Here is a 23,590-nt window from a genome sequence, read left to right as displayed (position 1 = left end):
CGTTCGGCAAGGCGGCACTTATTGCCATCGAACGTCGCGTCCCGTGACGCGACAGGCAAGATTGCTTTCAACCGCTCGGTAAGAAAGATTCCGGTGTTATCCGTCGAGTCCTCGTCGGACGCCGCCTATGCAGGCGCCTCACCCAACGCAGAAAGAATATTGGCGATGACGAGCCCCACAGTACACGCAAGTACCGTGAGCTCGCCGCCAACAAGTTTCCATCCTTCTCCGGTACCGGCAGTGGGAGGGGCTGTAGCCCCAACGTCCACTGTAGCCGGTTATGGCCGCCGCTACGGAAGCGGGGACCAACGCGCAAGGTGGGGACCGCCTCCGTGCCGGTTCTGTCTGGACCCCACTCACCGACAGGAAAGCTGCCCCATTATTGCGGACGCCTCGCTGCGAGCCCAGCTCCTAACAGCGATGGAAGCGAACTATCAAAAGTTACGCATCCGACAGGGGCTCCGCCCTGGGTTTCCATTCAGTCGTCCACAGGGACCGATGTGGCTAGGAAATTCCTCATCTCAAACCATGCCGGTCAACCTGGTGGACGAGGGGGTTGACAAGGCGGAGAAGCTGGTCGCTGAGGAGGAGGAGGATCTCCAACTCACGGAGGAAGACAGGGAGGACGCGTAGAGGCGACGTCGTCAAAACTCCCTGTCTGCCTCACCCCGGAGGATCCTTCCCCCTCAACTCAGGCAGCAGAACCGAACGGAACGAAAGACGCGCAGACCGCAGCGGAACCTATCTGCTTCTTCAAGAGGCAGAACTATAAGGTTTCCGCCACGGTAGGGCTGCGACAAGAGAATATGCGGGCACTGTACACAGTCCTAGACTCGGGGGCAGCGTCCAACCTCATCCATATACGCTGTGTGGCCGAGCCATGGCCCGCGACCATCCGTCCGGTAAAGAGCGCACCGCTGGTGGACGCCTCCAATCGCTCAATGAGCGCCCTTGGACAGCTTACACTCTACGTCCGCATCGGAGATTTCACAGCCAGGGTCAAGTTTCTCGTGGTCACCGCCTGGCTGTGGATTGTATATTAGGGACCACCTTTATAGACCAACATATCAAGGCAATTCTACCACCGCGACGGAGGGTTCTCTTCCATCATGCCCCCTCAGTCGCACTTACAGGCACGACGTCATCCAAATTTACTCATAAGGAACACCGAACGGAAACAGAAAAATCGCCAAGAACCAAGCCGTTTCCGAGCAACACACCGTCTCGGAAAATACGCATGGTGCGGGGAATTACAATTCCCCCATGACGCAAGCAACCGTACGGGTGGCGACGCCGGTCGCCGGGCTCTACTTCTTACAGAACCATCCCCGCACGGCAGAGAAGAACCAGTCGCTTATGGCGCAGGGAGTAGTGGATATAAAGCCAGACATTCCGTTTTCCGGAATAATGAGCAATTTTAGCCATAATGCGGTCCATCTCCCCAAACACACCGTTATCGGACTCGCGCTACCATCGCCGACCCACATCCTAGCCCTTCAGCCAGCCACAGGAGTGTCTGAAGCTAAGGAGGGGGGAGGAAACAAAAATAATCTTCCCCCTACAGTACCCCCTTTGGGTACCGTACAGGATGCGGGACAAGACAAGTCCGATACGGAAGAAGAACAGGAGAGAACCGACACGGATGAAGCCCCCCGATTGTGGACCGAGGATGTCCACATCGGTGAGGAAGACGGAGAGCTACGCGAAAAAATAGTAGCTACGCTCTCCGAATTCAAAGAGATATGGAATGGCCGCCTCAGGAAGATTGGTGCCACCAATCACCGCATCTACCTCAAGACGGGGCCAATCCCATCTACCAAGCTCCGTACCGGGCTGGTCCAACCACACGGGAAAAGGAACAAACCGAGGTGAACCGCATGCTGCGGGCCGCCGTCATCGAGCCGGCCACGGCAGAATGGGCCAGTCCTGTGGTCTTGGTACCCAAAAAGGACGGTACCATGCGGTTCTGTGTGGACTACCGCAAGCTAAACGCACTTACCATCCGGGATTCCTATCCCCTACCGCGAATGGATGAGTGCATCGACTCACTCGGCGACGCTACAGTATTCACTACGCTTGATTGCAATAGTGGATACTGGCAAGTTGAAGTCGCCGAGGAGGACCGCGATAAGACGACGTTCGCGTCGCACTGCGGTCTATACCGGTTTGTGCGGATGCCGTTCGGTCTAAAGAATGCCCCAGCCACTTTCCAAAGGGCTGTGGACATCATCCTCTCCCGAGTTAAATGGGAAACCGCATTGGTGTACTTGGATGACGTCATCGTGTACTCTAACGCCGTTACGGAACACCTCGACCGCGTTCGGGAGGTACTACAACTGCTGTAAACCGCCGGGGTATCGCTGAAGATATCGAAATGTACATTCTTCGACACTTCAGTGACGTACCTGGGGCACATAATCCGACCGGGACGGTTAGAGGTCGAGAGGCGCAACGTCATCGCTATCGAGCGGGCGCTACCTCCCTCTAACCAAACGGAATTACGCTCCTTCCTGGGGATGTGCAATGTCTACAGGCGGTTCATCCCGAACTTCGCCAAAATTGCCGCTCCCCTCAATAGGAAGACGAGCAAGGATCACCCCTTCGAACTGGGAGTCCTATCCGATTCGGAATATGAGGCCTTTGCCGAGCTAAAGAAGAGGCTGGTCTCACCGCCCATCCTGGCTCTACCCCGTCACGGTTACAAGTACACACTCGACACGGACGCATGTGCGTACCAAGTGGGGTCTGCCCTGCTGCAAGACCAGCCGACCGGAGATAAATTACCGATTGGCTACTGGAGCCGTAGTCTCACGGATGCTGAGAAGAATTACACGACGACCGAGAAGGAGTGCCTTGCAGTCGTCTGGAGCATCCTGGCATTACGCGCTTACCTGTATGGTGCCACCTTCAACCTCCGAACGGACCATGAGGCCCTCCGGTGGGTCCTCAACTTGGCGGAAAGCTCCGGCCGGCTCGCCCGCTGGCGGTTACGCCTGGCCGATTACGACTAGGACGTACAATACCGGCCGGGTGTCAAACACCAATTGGCGGATGGGGTATCTCGCCTCCGAACGGACGAAGGGGAAACCGCCGCGGTAGACGACGAAGTCCCGTGCTTCGTCGTTCAAGTGTCAAGACAGGAGCCTGACGTGAGGCCCGTAGATATTGACTGGGACACAGCTACCGAACGGAGTCCTGAGAATGCGCGAAAGAGGCCCCAGGCCCTTGCCGTAACTTCCGAACAAACGGACGTATCGTCCCTGTCGGTTGAAGAATTTATCCAAGCACAGGCGGCGGACGAGTTCTGCATCCATGCCGCCCAAACTGTCGGAGAGCCAGACTCAAAGTATGACGTGGACCGTTACGGTTTCTTGGTGCGGAGGTCCCCTCTTGATGGGACACTGCAACGCGTCGTCCCGAAGCGGTTAAGGGCCAAGGTGCTGTATTTGGCACACCACCTGAGGTTGGCTGGACACCCCGGTGGGACCAGGATGTACTATACCCTGAGAAGGGAGTACTACTGGCCCCACATGGCCAACGACGTGTAAGCCACCGTACGGAACTGTCAATCGTGCTCTGCGACACGGGGCACGATTGTACGTCATCCAAAGGACATGAAACTATTCCCGGCGGCTGGGCCCTTGGAGTTTGTCGCAATGGACCTCCTGGGTCCGTTGCCGAAGACCGCACATGGGAATCGGTTCGTCCTTGTGATTACCGACCGGTTCTCGAAGCTCACGCGCAGTATCGCTCTTCGTACGACAACCGCAGCCGTGGTGGATAACGCATTCCTGGACAACTGGGTGTACGTCTACGGAGCACCACAGTACGTCCTTACCGATAACGGTCCGCAATTTGCGGCGAAGTTCTTCGACGCCGTGTGCTCGTTGCTGGGCATACGTCACTATTTGACGAAAGCGTACCACCCGCAAACTAATGGGCAGACCGAACGGTTTAATAAGACCATCGTACAGAGGCTCTGACATTATGTCGAGGAGCACCAGCGAGACTGGGACGACTTCCTCCAGCCTCTGACGTATGCTTATGACATACAAGTCCACCGGTCAACAGAGACTACTCCGTTTGACCTGGTGTTGACAAGACAACCGTCCGGATTAACCGTCGCGGGTACAGCGCCCCAGGCTGCGGGAGTCGCCCATGACGACCCACGTACTCCCGTACAGTACAAGCGGGCGACTTTTCGCAAGCTGCGGGATGTCTTCGACCGTGCGCGGGTAAAGATGACCGCGGCCCAGAAGCGGTATAAGGAGAACTTCGATAAGAAAGTCCGATTCCGACCGGTAATACAGGAGGGCGATCAAGTCTACGTGGATCGCCCTCCCCGAGCCCTCCGAGCGGCTGAACGACGTGGCCGTGACGGACAGGGGCTTGGGACGGACGACATGTCCGTCAAGCTTTTACCGAAGACGGAAGGACCCTTTCGTGTCCGCCAAGCCACGGACACGACCGTTACTGTGGAGCGAGATGGGCTTCCTGTACGAGTCAGTATTGACCGCTTCACGCGGATGCCGAGGGGCCCGGGGGACCGGACCATGCCTACAGGAGGCATAAGTGCCCCTTCTGAATGGATTAATCCTCCTCATGGGGACGGTGCTAATACCCCCGAGGAGTTCGTCGTCGAGCGTCTCGTAGCGCATCGCGACACGCCTACCGGTTTGGAATACAAAGTGCGGTGGTATGGCTACACCCCTGCGGATGATACATTCGAACCCGCGGAGGGCCTACCACAAGCCTTTATCGATCGGTATTGGCGAGCCCACCGAGCTCAGTTCCGCTCGGTGGCGCAAGCTAAGAAGGGGGGTCTCCCGGATACTGTACCTATTGAGACCACCCGCATGTAGCGCATGCGGGGGGCGGAAGCCTCCTACGGGACCGTCACTACCGCTCGGAACTATACGCACTACGATGGGCTTTGCACCCTCTGAACTACTGCTGACAGTCGACTCCGTCACCCCCCGAACTAAGGGCCTGAGTTACAAAACTGGCCAGCCCTCCGGGGAGGTGCCGTGTGTCAAATACTGTACACGCCGCCTATCAGGCGTGTAATCCGAAACGGTGAAGTCCAGGGACTCAGGGGGATCGCCTAGGTCACTAGGTGTCCCCCGAGGTCGACCATGGTCGACGATGGGGAGCTACGGCACGCCCGCGGTGCCCAAGATAAATACTGTCTCGGATACTTGCAGCGGCGGCGCGACCCCCGACACGTGGCAAAAATTGCCAAGTGCCATTCCCGTACAGGTGCAGTGACCTGCGGCAAAAATCCAGGGACCAAATTGTGAGGGGTGACACCGTTCGGTTTGGCAATTACGTCGAAGTTCGGGCTACGTTTGAGCCCCTAGCGGGCTCAATAAAAATCGTAGCCCACCGCCGACAACGGTATCGTACTCCCCGCGTCAAGGCGCTTCGGACAGTATAAGGTCCGAAAAACGGTCAATATCGACCCCGGCGGACTAGCCGCCAATTTCGGCCGACTTTGGGCTCTGTTTTGACGCCTAGCGGGCTCAATAAAATCGTAGCCCACTTCTGAGAACGGCATCGTGCTCACCTCGTCAAGCCGGACCCGGGAGTATCCACTCCGAAAAAGCCGTCATGGCGAGGTGTCAACCGATTGGAAACGAGATAAGTTTTTATTGGTTTCTAGTCGTTTTTACAGTTTCCACATCGGGGTTGTCGGCGAAGTGGCCGGAGGCGCACCCGTACGCCCCCAATCGCCCCGGAAAAGGACCCAGCGAGGTCAGAGGGGTCTCCCCGCAACGGCAAGGGTCGAGACCCCCGCGTACTGTACGTGCCGGTGGAAAAGAGGGGCGTCCGAGGGGACAAAATACCCAGCCCTCCGGGGGGGTGCCGTACATCGGTACATTGGCACCACTACCCTGGAGGAGCGCCTGCTTATGGAGAGGCACTGTAGCCCTCCGGGTGGGGCCTGGGTCTGTACCTGGCGCCCGCCAAGGCGGGGCGCAACCGAACGGTACCATCCAGGGACCTCCGAGAGAGCGCCCAGGTCACTGAGCGCCCCCGGGGTCGGCCATGGATGATGGGGGATGGGGACGAATTGCTGTGAAGCCATGCGGTCCCCAAACCCAATCACCGACACAGAATGGCCGGGGTACAGTACATGTGGTGCATAGTGTACTGTACCCGGTGGCCGCAGCCAATGACGGCGCGCGGCGGCGCATGGGGGGCGGTTCGGAACGCCTCCGATTTGGAAGACCACCCAATCGGAGCTCGTCAAAAAGGCAAAAAGCCACCTCCGAACGGAAAAATTGGGCTTATTTTATTTAGAAAAAGGCCGATTTTCCGCGAAGGAAAACGCAACGGCATCGGACCGGGGGGCCGCACTGCGCATACCGACCACCGGAGCTGCGCCTACTCCCGCGTGCACGCTCGCACCGCTTGGAGAGTCGATGAGGCCTCCCCTCAAGGAGGTCCGCGCAGGCAAGGAGAGGCGAGACGGAGAAGGCAGATGTTTTATTGGGGTACTATTGGGTTGAGAACCACCGTCACGGAATAGCGCCTATTCGAGTCTCGCGCGCTTGGGCGAGCGGAGGCCCTCGGCCAAACCGTCGGGGCGCCCCGCCATGCTCGCCCCAGAAGACCGGTTGGTGAAACCCGGCGCAGGTGGCATCTCAGCCCCGTGCTTGCGGCGCCCGGAGAAGACTCGACCGAGCTCGTCAACTGCTGAGGCAGCCGTCCGGACGAGGGCCGCACCCTCTTCGGCCTCGGTCTCCAAAATGGAGAGCTGACGGCGCGCCTCGGCAAGCTCTGCGTTACGTTGGCGCAAGGCGTGGACCCACGAGCGAGCGGCCACGAGCGCATCCGTCACGGTTGAAGGCACCTCGAGGTTCTCGTACGAACATGCGTACTGTAGAACCGCGAAGGCATCTATTTCCGCCTCGGGACGAAACCCGGCGGATAATGGCGGCATGGGCTGGGATGAACCGCCCGCTGCTGGCGGGGACCGTATCGGATTCTCGCTCGTCGCGGAAGAGGACGAGGCGGCCGGCGGAGGCTCCGCCCCGCCCACGACCGGCGCAAACCGTTTCGGATCCCGGTCCTCCCTCGACAAGGGTAAACGCGCTGGCAGAAGCCCCGCGTTGGCCCAGCGGTCGTGCATGGGCGTTCGCGCTCCGACCCCAAGTCGAGAGTTCCACGCAGCCGAGGAACTGTCGCTCGGGGAACCCAAGTACGGCGCCAACGCCGCCGCCACGCTGCGAACTGGCGGGGGCCGGAGCGGAGAACGGCTATCCGGCGAAGGCGGCGGAACCTCTGTCTTCCAAGACGGAGATTCCGACCCGGTTACCCCGGCGAGTGGTAACCTGGGACCCTCACCAGCCCCCAAGAGGGTCTCGTCGGTAATCTCGACGACCTCCACCGAGCCCAGCGGGGGCGGCGGGGGCCTCTCCATTTCTTCGTCGACCTCCGTGGCCCTGTAGGCCGACCCAAGGGGGCACGCCTCGACTACCACCGAGGTGGGGGGCTGGGGTAAATTCCGTAAGGTCTCCTGCGGGGGAGCGGGACCCATTGAGCCTCACTCCCTTCCAAGTCCGTTGAGGTACGCTACCCCCGGCAGCTCCGCTTGGGCGGGTGTCGCCGTGGGGGCCTTCTCGAGAGGGAGACCTGGTGAACCCGGTATGACCGACTGGTCGGGGTCTTCATGAGGACCCTCCGGTTCTTCCTCCCCACGCCGAGGCATGTGAGGGATGACTCCGGTACGGTAATCGTACCAGATAAAGTCTGCGTCGTCCCTCCACGGCCGGTGAGGGGTGAATTCCAAGAGCTGGTCGGTGTAGTCGGCATCGGATGGGGAACCTTCGACCAACGCGGCTATCCCCGCCGATCGGATCAATGCAACCAAAGACGGTTGCAGGCGGAAGAGCACGCCCGGGCAGGGTTGATGCCGGCGCGCGTCCAGACGCGGGTCGGGACAGCGCGTGAAGAACGGCATCCCTTCACACACCGCACGGAAGAAGCAGTGGAGCACGAGAGCTGCCCACTCCGACAGCGTGCTGGCACGGACCAGCGCTCGCTGCTGGTTATCGACTGCGATCCGAGAGCCCGACAGCCACCGTGAGGCGACGTACGCCATCACACTGGGCGTCGGCCCGCAGAGGTGCTCGGGCGCCTCAAAATCGGACCAGTCGGTGGGCAGGTGCGGATAGAGCTTCGACCGCGCTTGGAATAGCACGGAGAAGAATTCCGTGCAGTGCCAGAGGTGGAAGAAGAAATCCGTACCTCGCCAGCGGAGGCGGCTCTCCCGTGCGGCGTCCTCGCCCCACCGGCGACGGTTGGCGACGCTGTACCAATCCCATATTGGGCGGGGGAAGGCCACCAACCGAGCATGGGGACCGCTTGGTCTGCCCGGCCGAACCGGGCGAGCAGCGGCAACAGGGCCTTGTGGTACGCTACCTCCTCGGGGCAGCGGACATACATGATGTCACTCCCCGAGTCGGCCAAAACCTGACAGGGCGAATGGCGCCAGCGGTCGATCCAGGCCTGGCCTTGGGTCCGCCGACCTCCGTGGCGTTTCGACGACCGACTGCGGACCCCACGTTGAACGGGGATCTCGGCAAAGCGCGCCGCGTCGAGGTACCGATGGGAAAGCCTACTGTATTCAGCGGCATTTAGCGGGGGCTCCGGAGCGGCAGATAGCCACCCCGTGCGCCGCCAGCGGTGGTCGAGTTCTTGACCGGGGAACGCGCGGCGGGCTATCTCTCGTAGACTCATTGACCGATTGGCTCGCACACCGCGGTTCCTCCGGGGCCTTCTGATCACCGTTGAACGGTCCGCCCTATCGAGCTGGTCAGGAGAGGCCGGTGTTACCGTTGCTGCTCTCAACCGACTCACCGCTCGGGTGAGCGATGGGAGACGCGGTACGGGGATACTCGGCAGCGGTCTCAGTATGTGAGAACGGGGCGGTGTCGCCTCAGCCCTCGACCGTACCGCCGGCGGATCCACCGCCGGCACCGTCGGGTTATTCACGTGTTCCGACATCGGCGAGATAATAGGGACAGAAGAAGTCGTGGAAGTAGCTCGTACCGTCTGGTTGGGAAGAGATGAGGTTAGTACGGGTGGGGGTCGATCGCATGGGGGAGCCAGAGTCTTGACCGCATGGGAATCCTCGCCCTGCTTATATAGCCGAGCGAAAGACCGCCGAGCTGCCCGACCGGGCGCCGGCGCTTGCCCATTACGGAAGAAGTCAACACAGTGCGGTTGTCGGCCAGGAAGGCGGCAGCAGATACCGATAACGGAATAGACGTGCCAAGCACGGTCGTCGGGACGGCTGGCAGTGGAGATACGGGACCCGACCGGTCGGCACGAGGACGTGCCGTCATTTAAGAAGGGGGGTCTGTGATACAATTGCCAAGTGGCGCTACTGTACTAGGCGGGCGCCAGAGGCCTCGACAAGTACAGTAGTACGATGTTAACCGATACGGTGCATACGTGGCCAGCACGTGTAGATGTGACCAAGTGGGAGTCCAAATGTAGTTAGTGGCACCAGCTAGTGCAGGTGTACACGTGGTGCGCAACCGATCGGTGGGTTAGTACAGTAGTTCATTTTTAGTTACCGTAAGCTACAGTAAGCTGGCTACAGTATGTACAGCTACTGTAGTCCGTCCGGTGCCACCGCCCTACTAGGGGGTATAAGATAGGGGGGACCGGGATGGAGGTAGACCGAGGCAAGCACGCCTCCCCTTACTTCCTACCCTAGTCCTTTCTCCGTACGGTTAAGTAAGACCTTCAGATTTCCAGCTCGCCACCGGTCGTACTGCTCTACACCCCAGTACGACTGCGCGTGTCCAGTGCGGTGTACCTCCCTTGTCCTGTGCTTCCTACTGTTCCGGATTATTCTACCTGACGCTCCAGTGTGGCAGTCCCCCAGGCTCCCTCATTTTAGGTACAGCCTGTCCTTTTCCGTTTACGGTTTAGGCTCCCTACGGTTGTACCACAATACAGTCTGACCTTCCTCGATTTGACATTGCTCGGCCAGTTGCTTGAGATAATTGTGGTCGCTGGCATTTGTAATGTCGAGATGAACTGTGAGCTTTTGCAGGATGTCGTACGGGGTGGGTTGCTCGTCGGGCATTAGCAATAGTTTGAGGATGTCTGCGGGGATAGTCGCCATCATCTTGCCGATAAGCGTGTGTTTCACTATCGTGTTTGTGTGTAGGTCTTGATCATTGTCGGGGGTGGGCGGATTGCCTTCGAGGTGATCAATGGCGTCGTGTGTGTATGCGGCTGATCGTAACGGGATGAGCCAGGGACAGTAATTCGACGGTTCGAGTTTGGGGATGTCACGGCGGTCCATGATTGTGGGATTGGAGTGGGCGCGTGGGTGTTGTGGTGGGATGTAGAGGAGGTCTGCGGGAGGCAGTGTGGGGGGATTGATGGGGATTCGGGACGGGGCTGCCTTGTGTTGAGCGTTTCCGTTCCGGCTTGGTTTTGCACTGGGGGTTGGCTGCGGCGGGTGCGTGCCGGTCCTGGGTGCTTGGGGTAAGCGCGATCCAGTTTGTTATTCGATGTTTCGTGTGTTGAGGAGTGAAGCGAAGCGGGCCATAACCTGATAAATCGTAATTCTCATGGTTCTGTCTTTACTCGTCGTCGCCGTCTCGTGGGTCTAAGTACCGCGTGTGACAGACTGTAATGCGGACAGTCTGTCCTTGCGGTCCGTCAAGCAACTGTGCACTTTTCAGCCCGTTCACTAAAACGACGTGGACAAAAATTTCAGACATTACTGAAAGCACTGTAATGTTGTACTGCATTTGATCGTTACAGTATTTCACTGACGAAGCGCAGGCGTATACTGTACTCCCTATTGACCAACGACATTTCTTGACATGGGACGCGACGTCAGCATATCAACCAAAACATCCCCTTGTATCAGAGAGGTCATTATGTTACACAACTGCAGTATCTGCACTCTCATTGAATAAAGGAAACAGGCACTACGTCACTTGGCTTTATGGTGAAAGGGCATATCATCCACGGATGTGCTTTGTGCTTCAGAGAGAATGGAATCATAATCTGACCCTGCACTTGTTTCTGTCCCATCTGACTCTAAACAAGTTTCATCGTGTATTCAGTTAAGAATACTGAAATAGATGCTCATAGAACGAGAATGCTCGACGTAATGCAGTTAAAAATAATTTTACGGATGCGCACCATCAGAAATGAGCCGTAAATTTCCGAAAGGACGCGTTATGGCCGACGAATCGATGCAGTGAAAGGTTTCTAAACTTGGAAAGATATACCTGCTTTTCCACAAGTCATGACGCTCCCTGCTTTTTCCATTTATCAGAGAACGCAACTGTTCTATCTACTTGTACGTATATATTATGGTGGGGGTTCATCTTATTATGCAATCCTGAACGGAGGTTTTGCTGCCCAACTGCGGCCTGGTCTTTTTCGCTCTTCCAATAGCTTGTTTAAATAATACCAGCGTGGATAAGCTTCCGACAATCGTGGCGACCCACTTCAAATCATATCATAGCATGCTCAAGTGCAAGTGTCGCCATCAAATTCGACCCATGTGGGAAGATCTAATTCAGAACTCTACGACAAGCAGCTTTAACATCAAAAGAGTCGGGCCGTTTTATTGGGAAATATCATATAGCCTATGAAGACTTCAGCACTAATTCAACAAGATTCACCATCAACTTCTGTGAGCCATTAAAAAAATGCATCTCCAGAACTTCCGGAAAATCCTGCGAGCGCCTGCGGCCCTCAAGAAACTTAATGGGTGAAATTGCAGCGGCAGCTGAAGCCACGGCGAACGCCACGCTTGCAGCCAACAACCCTGCACTCCCAGTACTTGCCGGACGGATCGTTGGTCTTCTCACGGCACATGCGGGCGGCACGTCCCCTACCACCGCAGGGCCCACGGAAGACCATGTGGTCAGCCGTATCGATGTCCATGGCGGATGAAGAAAGAGCAAGAATGGCGACGAAGAGGAATGCGAGAATTGCCTTGACCATTTTGGAGGAGGGTTGGTTGTTGTGAAGATTTGGAGATGTAGGGAGATGAATGTGTGTGAGAGTGGGTGATGGAAAGAGTTAGGGACGTGAAAGGAAGGCAGAGCTCTCTTATATAGAAGATCTGAGACCACGATGGGGTGTGAGATTGTGAGTGATAGCGGTGTTAGGGGTGCAGGTGCGCAGTGCCAGATTTGCTATCCACTGAGAGAATGCGTTTTTGCTTGCGATGACTCATTTGCTCAGTCTACAAGTTGGCTTCGGTGTGCGTGAACATGCCGCGGAATCAGAAATACGTGGACCATGTAACGTTAAGCAGTACTCTTGCATTGTCTCTCTATAGTCCATGACAAGACACCTATTCGGCAGCTTAAAGATTACATTGTACCCCGACAGGCATATCTGTTTCCCTGTACGCTTGTTTACGTCCTCTTGCTTGAATCAGGCCTATTTATCTCACATTATCTTTCCATACAGACTCGAGCAGGGTGACTAAGGAGTATGTTTGCAACAAAGATACTTCTTCCTGGCAAAAGGGCACGATAAATAATTATATCTCTCCCGTGTGAACATGACAATACGTTTCGGAAGAATGAAAATTCTGATTTATTGAATTTTCTGTTGAAATAACGTCAGAGCTCTTCCTTGTGACCACGCAATATGTTGCACACGAGCACAACATAACCCTTCGTTTGGGGAATAGCTATGTTCCGTAGATGGCAAGAAGAAAGGGTTGAAGGCTACCAACCCTTCGAAGTGTAGCTCCCCCCTCTTGCTACTATTTTCTCCACAGCGCTACTGGGTTCATACATACGACCAGACATCCTGAAACAATCGATCGAGACTTCTGTCCAACAAAGAAAAACCGAGACCAAGTTTCCTCTATGCAACCACAAGTTCTAAACTATTTTCCGATTCTGCCACGTCCCTGTAAATGGGTACCGTGCTCATAATGGCTGAGGCCGCAGGATTCGGCCCACAAATGGCACATACCGTATGAGACTGAGAATGTCTTGCAGGAAGTGAGAAGAAACATGAAGGTGCTTCCCATAAAGCCTGTGGAACGTGAAAAAGCATTCTTTGCCTGAACAGCATTTCAGCATTTTTGAAACCCCTAGGATGAATATACCATAGATCAGGAACAAGTGCTTGCTACACGTCCTTTTCTGAAATACGTTAGAAGATAGATATACGATCAATTTTGTACGAGGAGGCTCCATGCATGAATATCTATCTCAAAGAACATTGCTGCCCATTTCTTCTTCACCCATCATCACTGCAGGGCTTCGGATCTCATGGTATATTGCTGTTCTTCCATGGCAATCTTGATTCTATGTGTACCCGCATAACTGTTTTGCACGCGTGGTTGGGGACGGATCCATATGCATTTCCGACTTCTGTGTGCATGCACAATGTATCTGCCGCATGCAAATGTTGCACACGAGTCAATGGCAAGAATACGACATAATCAGCCTATCGTCAGATGTGGCTCGACATCTCCATACATGCATCACATTTGCTTGTAGTCATAGGGGACTTGAAGTGCGGATGTTTTGCCTTGTTTGAACAGCGCTTTCATTTCCATTTCGTCTGCAGAACCGCTTAAAAGGGCCTGGACTGTTTTCAGTGTACACTTCAATCATTGTTCAAATGAATAACTTTCGCTCTTTCTCCATTCCAGTTCCGAGATCTTTAGCGTATCCTTCCATGCATAGTTTCGCGGTGTGCCAGAAACCGAGGAGGGGCCAGACTAGGAGGTCTGCTTTGCCGAACCAGCTGTCGGTTTGATTGGCGACTAAGAGTGTCGATTTCTCTAGGCATGTCCTTGTCAGGTATGTCTAAGGCATTTATTTCTCCCATGGAGACAGACTTATGGTCGCGTTCATAGGTCTATTTTATCTCTTTGGGTTCCTTTACACAAACAGATAAGAAATTAACCATATTTAAAAATCGCACAGGTGGTTCAAAAATCATATTTTAGATGTTGTATGAGGTCAAACATCTTCTAAGCCCTAACTAGATTGCCTATAATGCGATATCTTTCTGATCTACTGATATGATACATTGTATGTCACATTTACACGATTTACAAGTAAGACAGGCAATTTTCCATCAAGGATATATACATCATGAATACACGCAAGGCGTATTGCCGAAGCTGTTAGGGCTGCTGGCGTCCGCGCTACGCAGTATTGCATATATCTCCCTTTTCTCGGGACCCAGTGGTCGCAATTATATGATGTGCGCATTTTGTGGTCAACGAAGGCACCTCGACGACAATGTCCAGCGCCGCAGCATCTCAAGAGATCCTGTCCCACACATCCTGAGTCATGAATTTGAACTGCAGCACACTCACGTAGATTTCAAACTGTAAACCACAATATCACGCATGCATTCCTATCTATTATCGTAAACTGAGTCTGTGACTGTTTCGCAATGCTTAATTGTGCACATCATGAGATCTAGGCAATCCAAAAAAGGACCAACAGCGGTGTTAATACTGTATCCACAAAGAGGCTCAGCTCGCCCAAAGATGTCTCAGCACATAATCGAATTGAACAAAGTCTTAGGTGGCCCCATGGAATGGAGCTGAATCACATTTCTACTGGATTGATGGAATATCAAAAGCATACAACTAGATTCATTTTCACTTGCACAAATATCCCGGTGAGGAGCTATTTTTCACCTGCGCCACATAACATTGTCTTATCTGTCCTCACTCCTGCATCTTAGTCTTCTGTTTCATCTGGAGCAAATCTTCGTGTTCCATTCCTTTCTTCGTTCTCCATAAAAAGACAGGGAAAATCACATTCCGAATGGTCGATACCTTCGTTAGTGTGTGATAGCAGTCATAGAGAGGGATGGGCAACCCTATCTTCACGATGCACTGTTGTCAAGAGAAGTTAGGAGACCTTTAGCAAATAGTAGCAAAACAAAACACACCCCAAAACATGTCTAAAAAAAGCCACACCAGAGAAATGCAAGCAGTAGGTCAAAGGGGCGCCACAGTTAGTAATATAAAAGAGAGCTCTGCCTTCCTTTCACGTCCCTAACTCTTTCCATCACCCACTCTCACAAACTTCATCTCCCTACATCTTCAAATCTTCACAACAACCAACCCTCCTCCAAAATGGTCAAGGCAATTCTCGCATTCCTCTTCGTCGCCATTCTTGCTCTTTCTTCATCCGCCATGGACATCGATACGGCTGACCACATGGTCTTCCGTGGGCCCTGCGGTGGTAGGGGACGTGCCGCCCGCATGTGCCGTGAGAAGACCAACGATCCGTCCGGCAAGTACTGGGAGTGCAGGGTTGTTGGCTGCAAGCGTGGCGTTCGCCGTGGCTTCAGCTGCCGCTGCAATTTCACCCATTAAGTTTCTGGAGGGCCGCAGGCAGTCGCAGGATTTTCCGAAAGGTGTTGAGAGGCCTTTTTGGAATGGCTCATAGTAATTGATGGTGAATCCTGTTGAATTAGTGTCTTAAGTCTTCTTAGGCTGTCTTAGATCTCTCAGTAAAGCGACCCGGAACTTCTGTTGTTGTTAATGCCGCCTCTCGCAGAATTCCGAAACAGTTTCCCTATTGAGACGACTGTGGACGTCACACGCAATACTCGTGAGTGCGATACTGTATGAGCAATTGAGATTGCTCCAGACTACCGTATAAAAATGTGTATGTGCTGGCGGTTATGAAAGCATTCGAAGCGAATGAAAAGACATTGAGACAAAACCAGCTTCAGATGAGCAGAGTAGACGCATATGGTATTAGACGCTGAATAACCGTACAGGTACAGTACGCACAAGACCTGTGCACAGCCAGTCCCCCAGACTGTACCCGTACTGTACGGTATGCAGAGTGTTAAACATTCTACTGTCATTATTGAACGCGGATGAACACTTTTGGGCGGCCTTCTTGGGGGGGAAGAATTAATTAGGGACAAAGTTGGAAAAAATGAATACGATCTGCCCCGTACTTTACTTACTCTTACGCTCCTGGGTATGAGGGCATAGTCTTGACAGAACTTCAGATATGGGGAAACAAGGATTTTCCGTGACTTGGGCTCGTCTAATGAATGTCCGGACCCTCTCCCATTGCATGGACAGGCCTCCGTCCCGGTGCAAGACGCTGCAGGATTTATCATTGCACCATGTCCAACGTCCGACTTCCGCGATGTAAACGGATGGAGTGCCTGGGGCTCATTCTCTTGTGGACGGAAGGTCCTAATCGGAACAGAACGGTTGCATGCCATGTTTCGTCATGTTATTTTTATTGCTGCCATCTCTTGTGCTAGGCTACGCACCACTTAAAATATACTTGTTTTCCGACCAAGCAGCAATGAAACCTTCTACTCCAAAGTAATGCACTGGCACAAGAACTCAGGCTTGCTGTTATTGTCACACTCTGCGACCTCGCAGTTACTGTAGGATGACGTCATCTTTTCCTTGAGCCGGCATATGCGCCTGATAATCTGCTTGTCCCCACATGGGCTCTTGTACAGCTGGATGGTCGCAGGAATGGTTGTAGCGATAAGTAGCGGCAGAAGCGCGAGCAGGATGACAGCGAAAAACGGTTTCACCATTTCGAAGGACCCGTAACACAGAATAAATGTTTGAGTGACCAAGGAGGGTTTGATACAGAAGAAAAAGTCAAGGAACGGGTTGAGCCTACTTTTATATGATTGCGTCGGATGGGCAGGGGCTCAGGCGAGCATGGGTGCAGAGATGGAAATTTGCCATTGAAGAGTGACTCTAAAAGCGATCTCAATGGGTGGGGACTGAGCAAAAATATCGAGAGGGATGAGATTCCGCATCAATCTCTGCTGTTGCGTGAAAGTATTGGATGAATGCGCGCGGAATTAGCGGCATGGCCTCTTGAATCTGGGTATAATTTTCGTACTAGCATAAGCCATGGTGCATCAGGAATCATCCAAATCGTGGGTTTCTCACTTGGGCTTTCATGTCAGTTCCCTCCCGAAATCCGTATCCCCAGCCTCTATAACATTGCACTTTTAAGGGTAGTGCGACCCGGCTCTGGAAATGGCCGTCGTGGCATGTTTGCAGTTTCTGCGCTGCTCTCCTGTTCCGCCTGCGATCAGCAGTGCGAATAAAAATCATCACTCTCTCTCTCTGCACCTGGTCTATGATGAGGTGATGGATGACTTAATTGTGATTCTCCACGGAGACAAATTCTTTCATGGCAGAGAGATGAACTACGACAGTAAAACAAGACATTTCCCTCTTCGGCATGTTTCATGGCCGTAATCGAAGCGCTTCGATGCAAAGAGGTTTGCGTTGTAGTTGAGAAATAAAAATTCCTATGCTTGCCATTCTTGCTTCGCTCTCCATCAGCAAGGCACGCGTTTTTTGAAACTCACCACAAAAATAGTTGCAATGTTTTCTACTAGGATATAACCGTACACGTGTTCCCGTTGGACACCTGCATCCTTGTTCCTTACAGAGGAGAAAAAGTCCTGTCAGCACATGTCACACAGAACTCCTATCCAAGGGTACAAGGGAGGTACAGTGGTACCCCTATGTTTGGGACAGTACGGCGTTTTTAAAGAAAACATTACTTCCCGTAACCTGTTGTTTGCGGTTTCTATGTCATTGTCTGCGGCATATCCAAGGCAATCTTGCCAAACCCCAGAAAGGGGACAAAGAACTGGCGTCATTTTAGGGGATTCATTTGACGAACGGTTCAGAAAGACTCCTTTTGGGGAAAATACCCCTTGAATCGGGACAAATTCCTCATGAAATCTGGTCTCACCCATATTTTTTTGATGCAAATCACGGCGCGAAAATCGCTCAGCATCAGCAGGGGTTACCCTTGGGTAGTGTGAGCAATGAGAACAATAAGGTTGCCCCATACGATTTATGGAAGAGGCGAAAAGGCCGGTTTCCGACACTATTCCGGTCACTGTGTTCGAACAAATTAGAAATGCCCGCCCTTGATTTTTTCGGGCATAGTTTGGGTGGCTCGGGAGGAGATGGCAGTTCCTCATTGGCGGCAGGGTTCTCAGTGGCGAAGATATAAAGGAGGGTTGCCCTAATTATCGGTCACTTTCGAAGAAAATAAAATCAAAAGTGGAATTGATTGGTCGATCACGGACATTTTGGTGTCGTTCGCTTCTTGAAAGACCGGTGAATCACTCTGTTTTCTCCAAAAGCTCGAAATCAAAACCATATTCTCGCAGTTTACGAAACAAAAAGGGCCTTGAAAAAACGACTTTGTGCCTAAAGATCGGTCACTAGGTTAATTTGGCCCAATCAAACCAACGTTAAATATAAAAAAATTGTATGCCACGTCATCGAGTGAATGAGTGGAAACCCCGTTGGGGACATGCCCGGCACCGACGTTTATGTACAAGAGGCGGGAAGGGGGGTCCAAGGGATACTGGCAGGGGCGGCGCGTGGGGAACGGTGTGGAGCAGGGCGTATGCAAGAAGGTAGAGAGAGCGGGGAACAATAAGGGTGGGCGGTGGAGGGTCCAAGGGGGACTGGCAGGGGCGGCGCATGGGGAACGGTGGGGACCAGGGCGTATGCGAGAGCGTGGAGAGGGCGCAGCACAACAAGGGTGGGTGGTGGAGGGTCAGAGGCGAACTTGCAGGGGCGGCGCGTAAACCTGCCTTGCCGCGTTCGAGGCAATTGCGGGAGAGCGGCTTGCATCTTGGAAGGAAGGGCTTGGATGGGATGTGAATGGGCGTTCATGGTGTCCCTGGAGGGATCGGATGGCAAGATTCGGTCAAAAAGCATAAGCCCGCCTTTTCGGAGGGATTTGAATGCACTTAATTTGCATTCCTGCTAAGTGGCGGATTGGTTTGTCATGGTAAAACGATCTGGCAGAGCGATTGGAAAGATTTGTTTTTAAATCTATCCACGACTTTCAGAGATAATCAGCAAGGAGATACTCCAAGGACTGAAACTTGGCCCCTTACGTGTACAAGAATCTAATTTTTTGGGAATTTATTTGAACAATTAGGGGTGACCGACGAGTTGGGGCGGGTGACCGATAATTAGGGCAACCCTCCTTTATTGCTTGGAATGACCAGTAGGGCGTCTTCTCTAAACCTTGATCTTTAATTTGATTAAAATTTGACATTTTTTGTTTGTCCCTGTAACAGGGGTTTTGTCCCAAACATAGGGGTACCCCATAGGGGTACCCCTTTGTACAGTATGGACGACGGAGGCATCGCACTTCACAGTTCCATTCCTCTCGGTATCCTAACTGCTCGTGCTGAGTCTGACGTCAGCAAGACTTATCAAGCACCCAAAACTCCAAGCCCCAACAAGCATGAAACAGTCTGACGATGTTTAGCGCGCGACGAGCGAACGCTCGTCTCCCGACTCGGAGATGCCCGCGTCTGGAGATCGCACCCCGTTCCCGGGGCAACTACCCGGTCACGTGAAGCTCAGGGGCGCCTAGCGAAAACCGTCCTCGTGCGAGGCGCTTGGGAAACGTCGCTTACATCTAGACTACACCATTTGCTATCGCTTCGTGCTGTGGACACTTGCATACCCGGAGACATTCACGATCCCCGTCCCCATCAGCTCGGTGAGGGCTGGTCTGGAAAAGAGTGCTTTTCCCTCGCCCCGAGCAGCCTGCAACCAAGCTGCTCGCATCTGGAGTAGCGCAGCAAGGCCCTTTCAGAGCGAGGCTGCGCGTTCTCAATTTTCTTGCAACTCAAGAACGAACAGATGCGAAAAGTCGGTACCACGGGTACGCATTGGTCCTCATGTATCAGCCGGTACTTGGTATCGAACTGCAATCACAAACACGCCTTCCCCGCCGTCAAAGCAAGCATCGTGCCAATCCTACCGGCAGATATGCGTATAAGTATAAGGGCGGATCAACTCTTGTCTCCACCTTGACGGATGTCTTTATTGAGTTCTTGCAGCTCGCAGTCGCCCTTCCACGAAAAAGTCTCTTGCCAAGGGGAATTTGTTGAAAACTGGTCATATTGTGTATATGGACAAGCCGATGGGGTTGTTGTCATCAAAACGGAGGCAAGAAAGCTTAGTTTGGTCCCGATTCTTGTGCTCCACTAATTTTGTGCGCTTTAGTTGTTCGTGACCACCTGCTCATGGAGGGGTTACGGTTTGGCTCGCAGTAGCGCTCGTTGTTTCGGCTGCGGCGACGGAAGAGGATTGTTTCACCAGGTCCCCAAGGCTTTGTTCTGCTGGAATGGCATGTCTGGTCATGATGTCCTGCGCGGTAACTTTGGCCTCTTCGAGGTCGACGACAACAACAAAGTCGCCATCCAGCTCTAGCCTCACGTAGGCCTCTTTGCATTCATGTACCAACGACACCAAATGGTTCAAGTTTTTGGGAACAGTCCCATTGACCTTAGTCACAACAGAGTCGTGAAAGGCGCAGTCTGCCAAGATAATCTCCGACGAAAGCACTTGTGCCACCACCACCACTTGCTGATCTTTAAACTCCTTGCGATTGTTGTGCGTAATCTCTGCGAGTCGGGGCGGGGCACGCGTGGCCCAGTCGACCCCGAAGTTGGCTTCCAAGTATGGGATGGTCAAGACGACAAACACAATGCCTGCAATGATGTAATATTCTGGCTGTGCTCGCAGCTCGCGGACTGGTACCAGGACGTGCTCAGAAGCCTCGCAAAGCTTGTATTCGAGTCGCAATGGCGAACCGTCCCGCAGGACGCGCAGTCGGGCTTTATCTCCAGGACGCTTGTTCGAAATGAGGTAATGGAATGGCAAGGGCTCTGCGAAATCAACGGGGACGGTGCCAGCGTTTGAAATGGCCACGTCTTCGATGTGCGTAATGATGTCATCGCGACGCAAGATGTGAGATACCGGGGCTGTTCGCTTGACGTCGCATACGAGGATGCCGGTATCAGTGGCCGACATGGTGAAGTATCTGCGCAAGGCAGGGCTGTCCATGCGTTGCCACATGAAGCCGTAGTCACAAAAGCCGCGAAACCTACCGTGCTGCTCGACGTCGCACAGGAAATGATTGATGACGGAGACGGGGACAAGGTAGCCGACATTCTCCAGCGCGGCGGAGGAACCGGCGGCAGACTCGAATGCAATGCCGACAACTCGATTGTCAGTGTCGAGGGCGGGCCCCCCAGAGTTGCCGCTGTTGATGGCGGCATCGACTTGAACGGTGAGCAAGTAGCCCATGCCTTTTGCTTGTTCGTAGCGCTTAATGTGTATGCGAGACACTACACCGGCGGATATACATATGTTGTGGCCGCCAGAGGGATAGCCGACGACGTAGACGTTTTGTTGCAGAGCAGGGAGCGGTCCAGACGGAATGGGGAGGAAGGGAGCTGCGAATGCGGTGTCATCGACGGTGAGGAGGGCCAAGTCGCAGTCATGGGCGATGTCGATGACTCGTGCGAGATATTTCTGAGGGGTTGTACGTTTCTTGACGCGAACGACGGCGAGGCGGGAGAGGATTGCGTGGGCCGTGGTGAGGATTGTGTGCGGGGCGATGAGAAAGCCAGAGGAAGAGATGGCAGTCTGCTCGTGCATGTGCCATGGTTGCGAATGCGACGGGAGGCAGACGTCGGCGAAGATGTGGACGACGGCGTCGAGGTGATGCGGCTGCAGGCGAGTCGGAGGTGTGGACGGGTGCATCGAGAGGTGGGCGAGCAGCGTGGTGAGGGTGGGAGTAGACATGACTCTCCGCCGGTGGAAGGGTAGGGGGGAGTTGCGATGTTGTGAGGATGCGTTGCGGGCGAGTTTATGTGGATTGCGTTTTTTGAGAGGTTCACGTTTGATGGGTGGATGCCACCGCTGCGCCAGATACACGTGGCCGCCGCGTCGCGTCTGAGGTTGGTTGGCTTTCCATGAAAGTCGCTGGCCATGACGACGCGACTCTCGAGTGCAATTAAGGGCCCTCGACACGCAATTAAGGGCCCTCGACACGCAATTTCGGAAGGCACCCCGGATGAGCACAGCAGACCTTCAGAAAGGCTTGGGATTGCAGAGCAGCCGCACGCGAGGAATTGTAGACGTTGTCTTGCAGGAGGCGCAGAGGCCTTCCAGAGCGCACTTGAGATCCAGATCAGTCTGCGTCAGTGTGGAAGGTGCGAAACAATTTCATAGTGCGAGGGGCATGGGAGGCACTTGTCTCAAATGAGAGACTTGCATCCAGCCCCTCCGGCGATTGCTCGACCGTGTGACTGACAAATGGCGCCGAAGAAACTGTCTTTTCTTCATGCGTACGATCCATCGCACTGTAAATGGGAATCAATGCAGTACACCAGACCTCAGGGGTGTGTCTTAACATGCCCCGTTTTTTCATACTGCACGAGGCAAGCGCTCTGCTCTTTGCTCTGGACAGACTGTCTCACTTCCACGTGATACAGTGCAACCTCCCAATAAGAGTGCTGTTCGTAAAAGACAAAGATACCCATAGACAGAGGTTCATCACTACGGGAGGCGTTATTATCATAACTCTGTCCTAAAAAAATCACTGATTCTCGTTTGACAAAATTCCTCCCGCGCTTGACGTCTCAGTCCCCGTGCACCTTTTCCAACCCCCGTAGAACCGCCCCAGAGGTGTCATAATTGCTCATAATGACGTGAGCAGAAGCCAAAATGCGCAACTGCTCACGAAGGGGAGGCATAAACACTTCCTCATCGCCTCCTTCTGTGTTCCCCGAATCTTCTTCGGGACCGGAGATAAAAACAACCAGATCTCGGTCTGTGACTGGCTCTGTAGACTCCATTTCTGATTTGTGATGAAGTAGGTACTCCACTCGCATTCGCTCGCTGCTATCTTGTACAACTTGATCAATTCCGATGTCAAGTTCCCAACGGTCACGGTGCAACACAATTTCACCGTTCACATCAACATCCTCACCTACGACTCTGGTGTGACACCAGCAGTTTCGAATAACCCTGCTGTCCATTTCTTCCCATGCTTTTTTTATCCAACGCATACCTTGTATCACATCAACCTTGTATATATTCTTCTCTCCCATATCAATAAAGTCAAGAGCTCTGCCCATTTGCAACCTCCTGTAGCGACACTTCAAAGCAGCGATAATTCCCGCATCGCATGGCTGCATGATTGATGTGGTATTCGGAGGAAGGAAAACAATCTTCGTGTTGGACAAGTTCAATGTGTCTACCTCTGTCATCGTTCCATGTGCGGAACAGTTGTCTAGCAAGAGAAGAAATCTCCTTCCTTTCTGAATCATCCTTGAATTGAATAATTGGAGCCACTCAAAAAAAGTGCCTTTGTCATCCAGGTCTTGGCATTATTTCTGTAGTCGAACCCCAGCTCCTCCCCACTTTTTCCCCGAAAAGCACGGGGCGATCGAGCGTTTCCAATTATCCGCAAGGGAACTAAATCACTTCCACTAGCGTTGCAGCAAGCCAGACACGTGATTCTTGCCTTGTACTTTTTGGATCCACTAAGTTATGTGGCGGCAATGGTCTTGTTGGGTGCTAATCGGTACTGCAGACCGAATTCGTCGGCGTTATAAATCTCGTCTAAATTGTAGCCGTCAAGCATCGTCCTGATGAGAGGTAGTGCTCTCTCAGCCTCAGTAAACGCAGCCGATGCCTGCTGGCCATGATATGATATGCGTCTTAATCCATGCCTTTTCTTAAACTTTTGAAGCC

The 23,590-nt window shown here is 53.6% G+C and overlaps 3 protein-coding genes across 3 annotated transcripts; 1 reads left to right on the top strand and 2 right to left on the bottom strand.

Annotated features, from left to right (window-relative positions):
• Positions 1-19,775: 19,775 nt before the first annotated feature.
• CHC_T00003289001 (hypothetical protein) lies at positions 19,776-19,943 on the bottom strand. Its single transcript, XM_005714350.1, has one exon. The coding sequence runs from the start codon at positions 19,941-19,943 to the stop codon at positions 19,776-19,778; it is 168 nt and encodes a 55-aa protein (XP_005714407.1).
• A 9-nt stretch (positions 19,944-19,952) lies between these two features.
• On the top strand, positions 19,953-20,057 carry CHC_T00003288001 (hypothetical protein). The gene has a single exon (XM_005714349.1). The coding sequence runs from the start codon at positions 19,953-19,955 to the stop codon at positions 20,055-20,057; it is 105 nt and encodes a 34-aa protein (XP_005714406.1).
• Positions 20,058-20,065: 8 nt separating this feature from the next.
• CHC_T00003287001 (hypothetical protein) lies at positions 20,066-21,592 on the bottom strand. Its single transcript, XM_005714348.1, has one exon. The coding sequence runs from the start codon at positions 21,590-21,592 to the stop codon at positions 20,066-20,068; it is 1,527 nt and encodes a 508-aa protein (XP_005714405.1).
• Between the last annotated feature and the right edge of the window lie 1,998 nt (positions 21,593-23,590).

The sequence above is a fragment of the Chondrus crispus genome, genomic scaffold (assembly GCF_000350225.1).
Source record: "Chondrus crispus Stackhouse genomic scaffold, scaffold_184, whole genome shotgun sequence".
In the NCBI taxonomy this organism is placed as follows: Eukaryota; Rhodophyta; class Florideophyceae; order Gigartinales; family Gigartinaceae; genus Chondrus; species Chondrus crispus.
The sequence above is the reverse complement of the archived record's forward strand: the minus strand, read 5'-3'. Positions and strand labels throughout refer to the sequence as shown.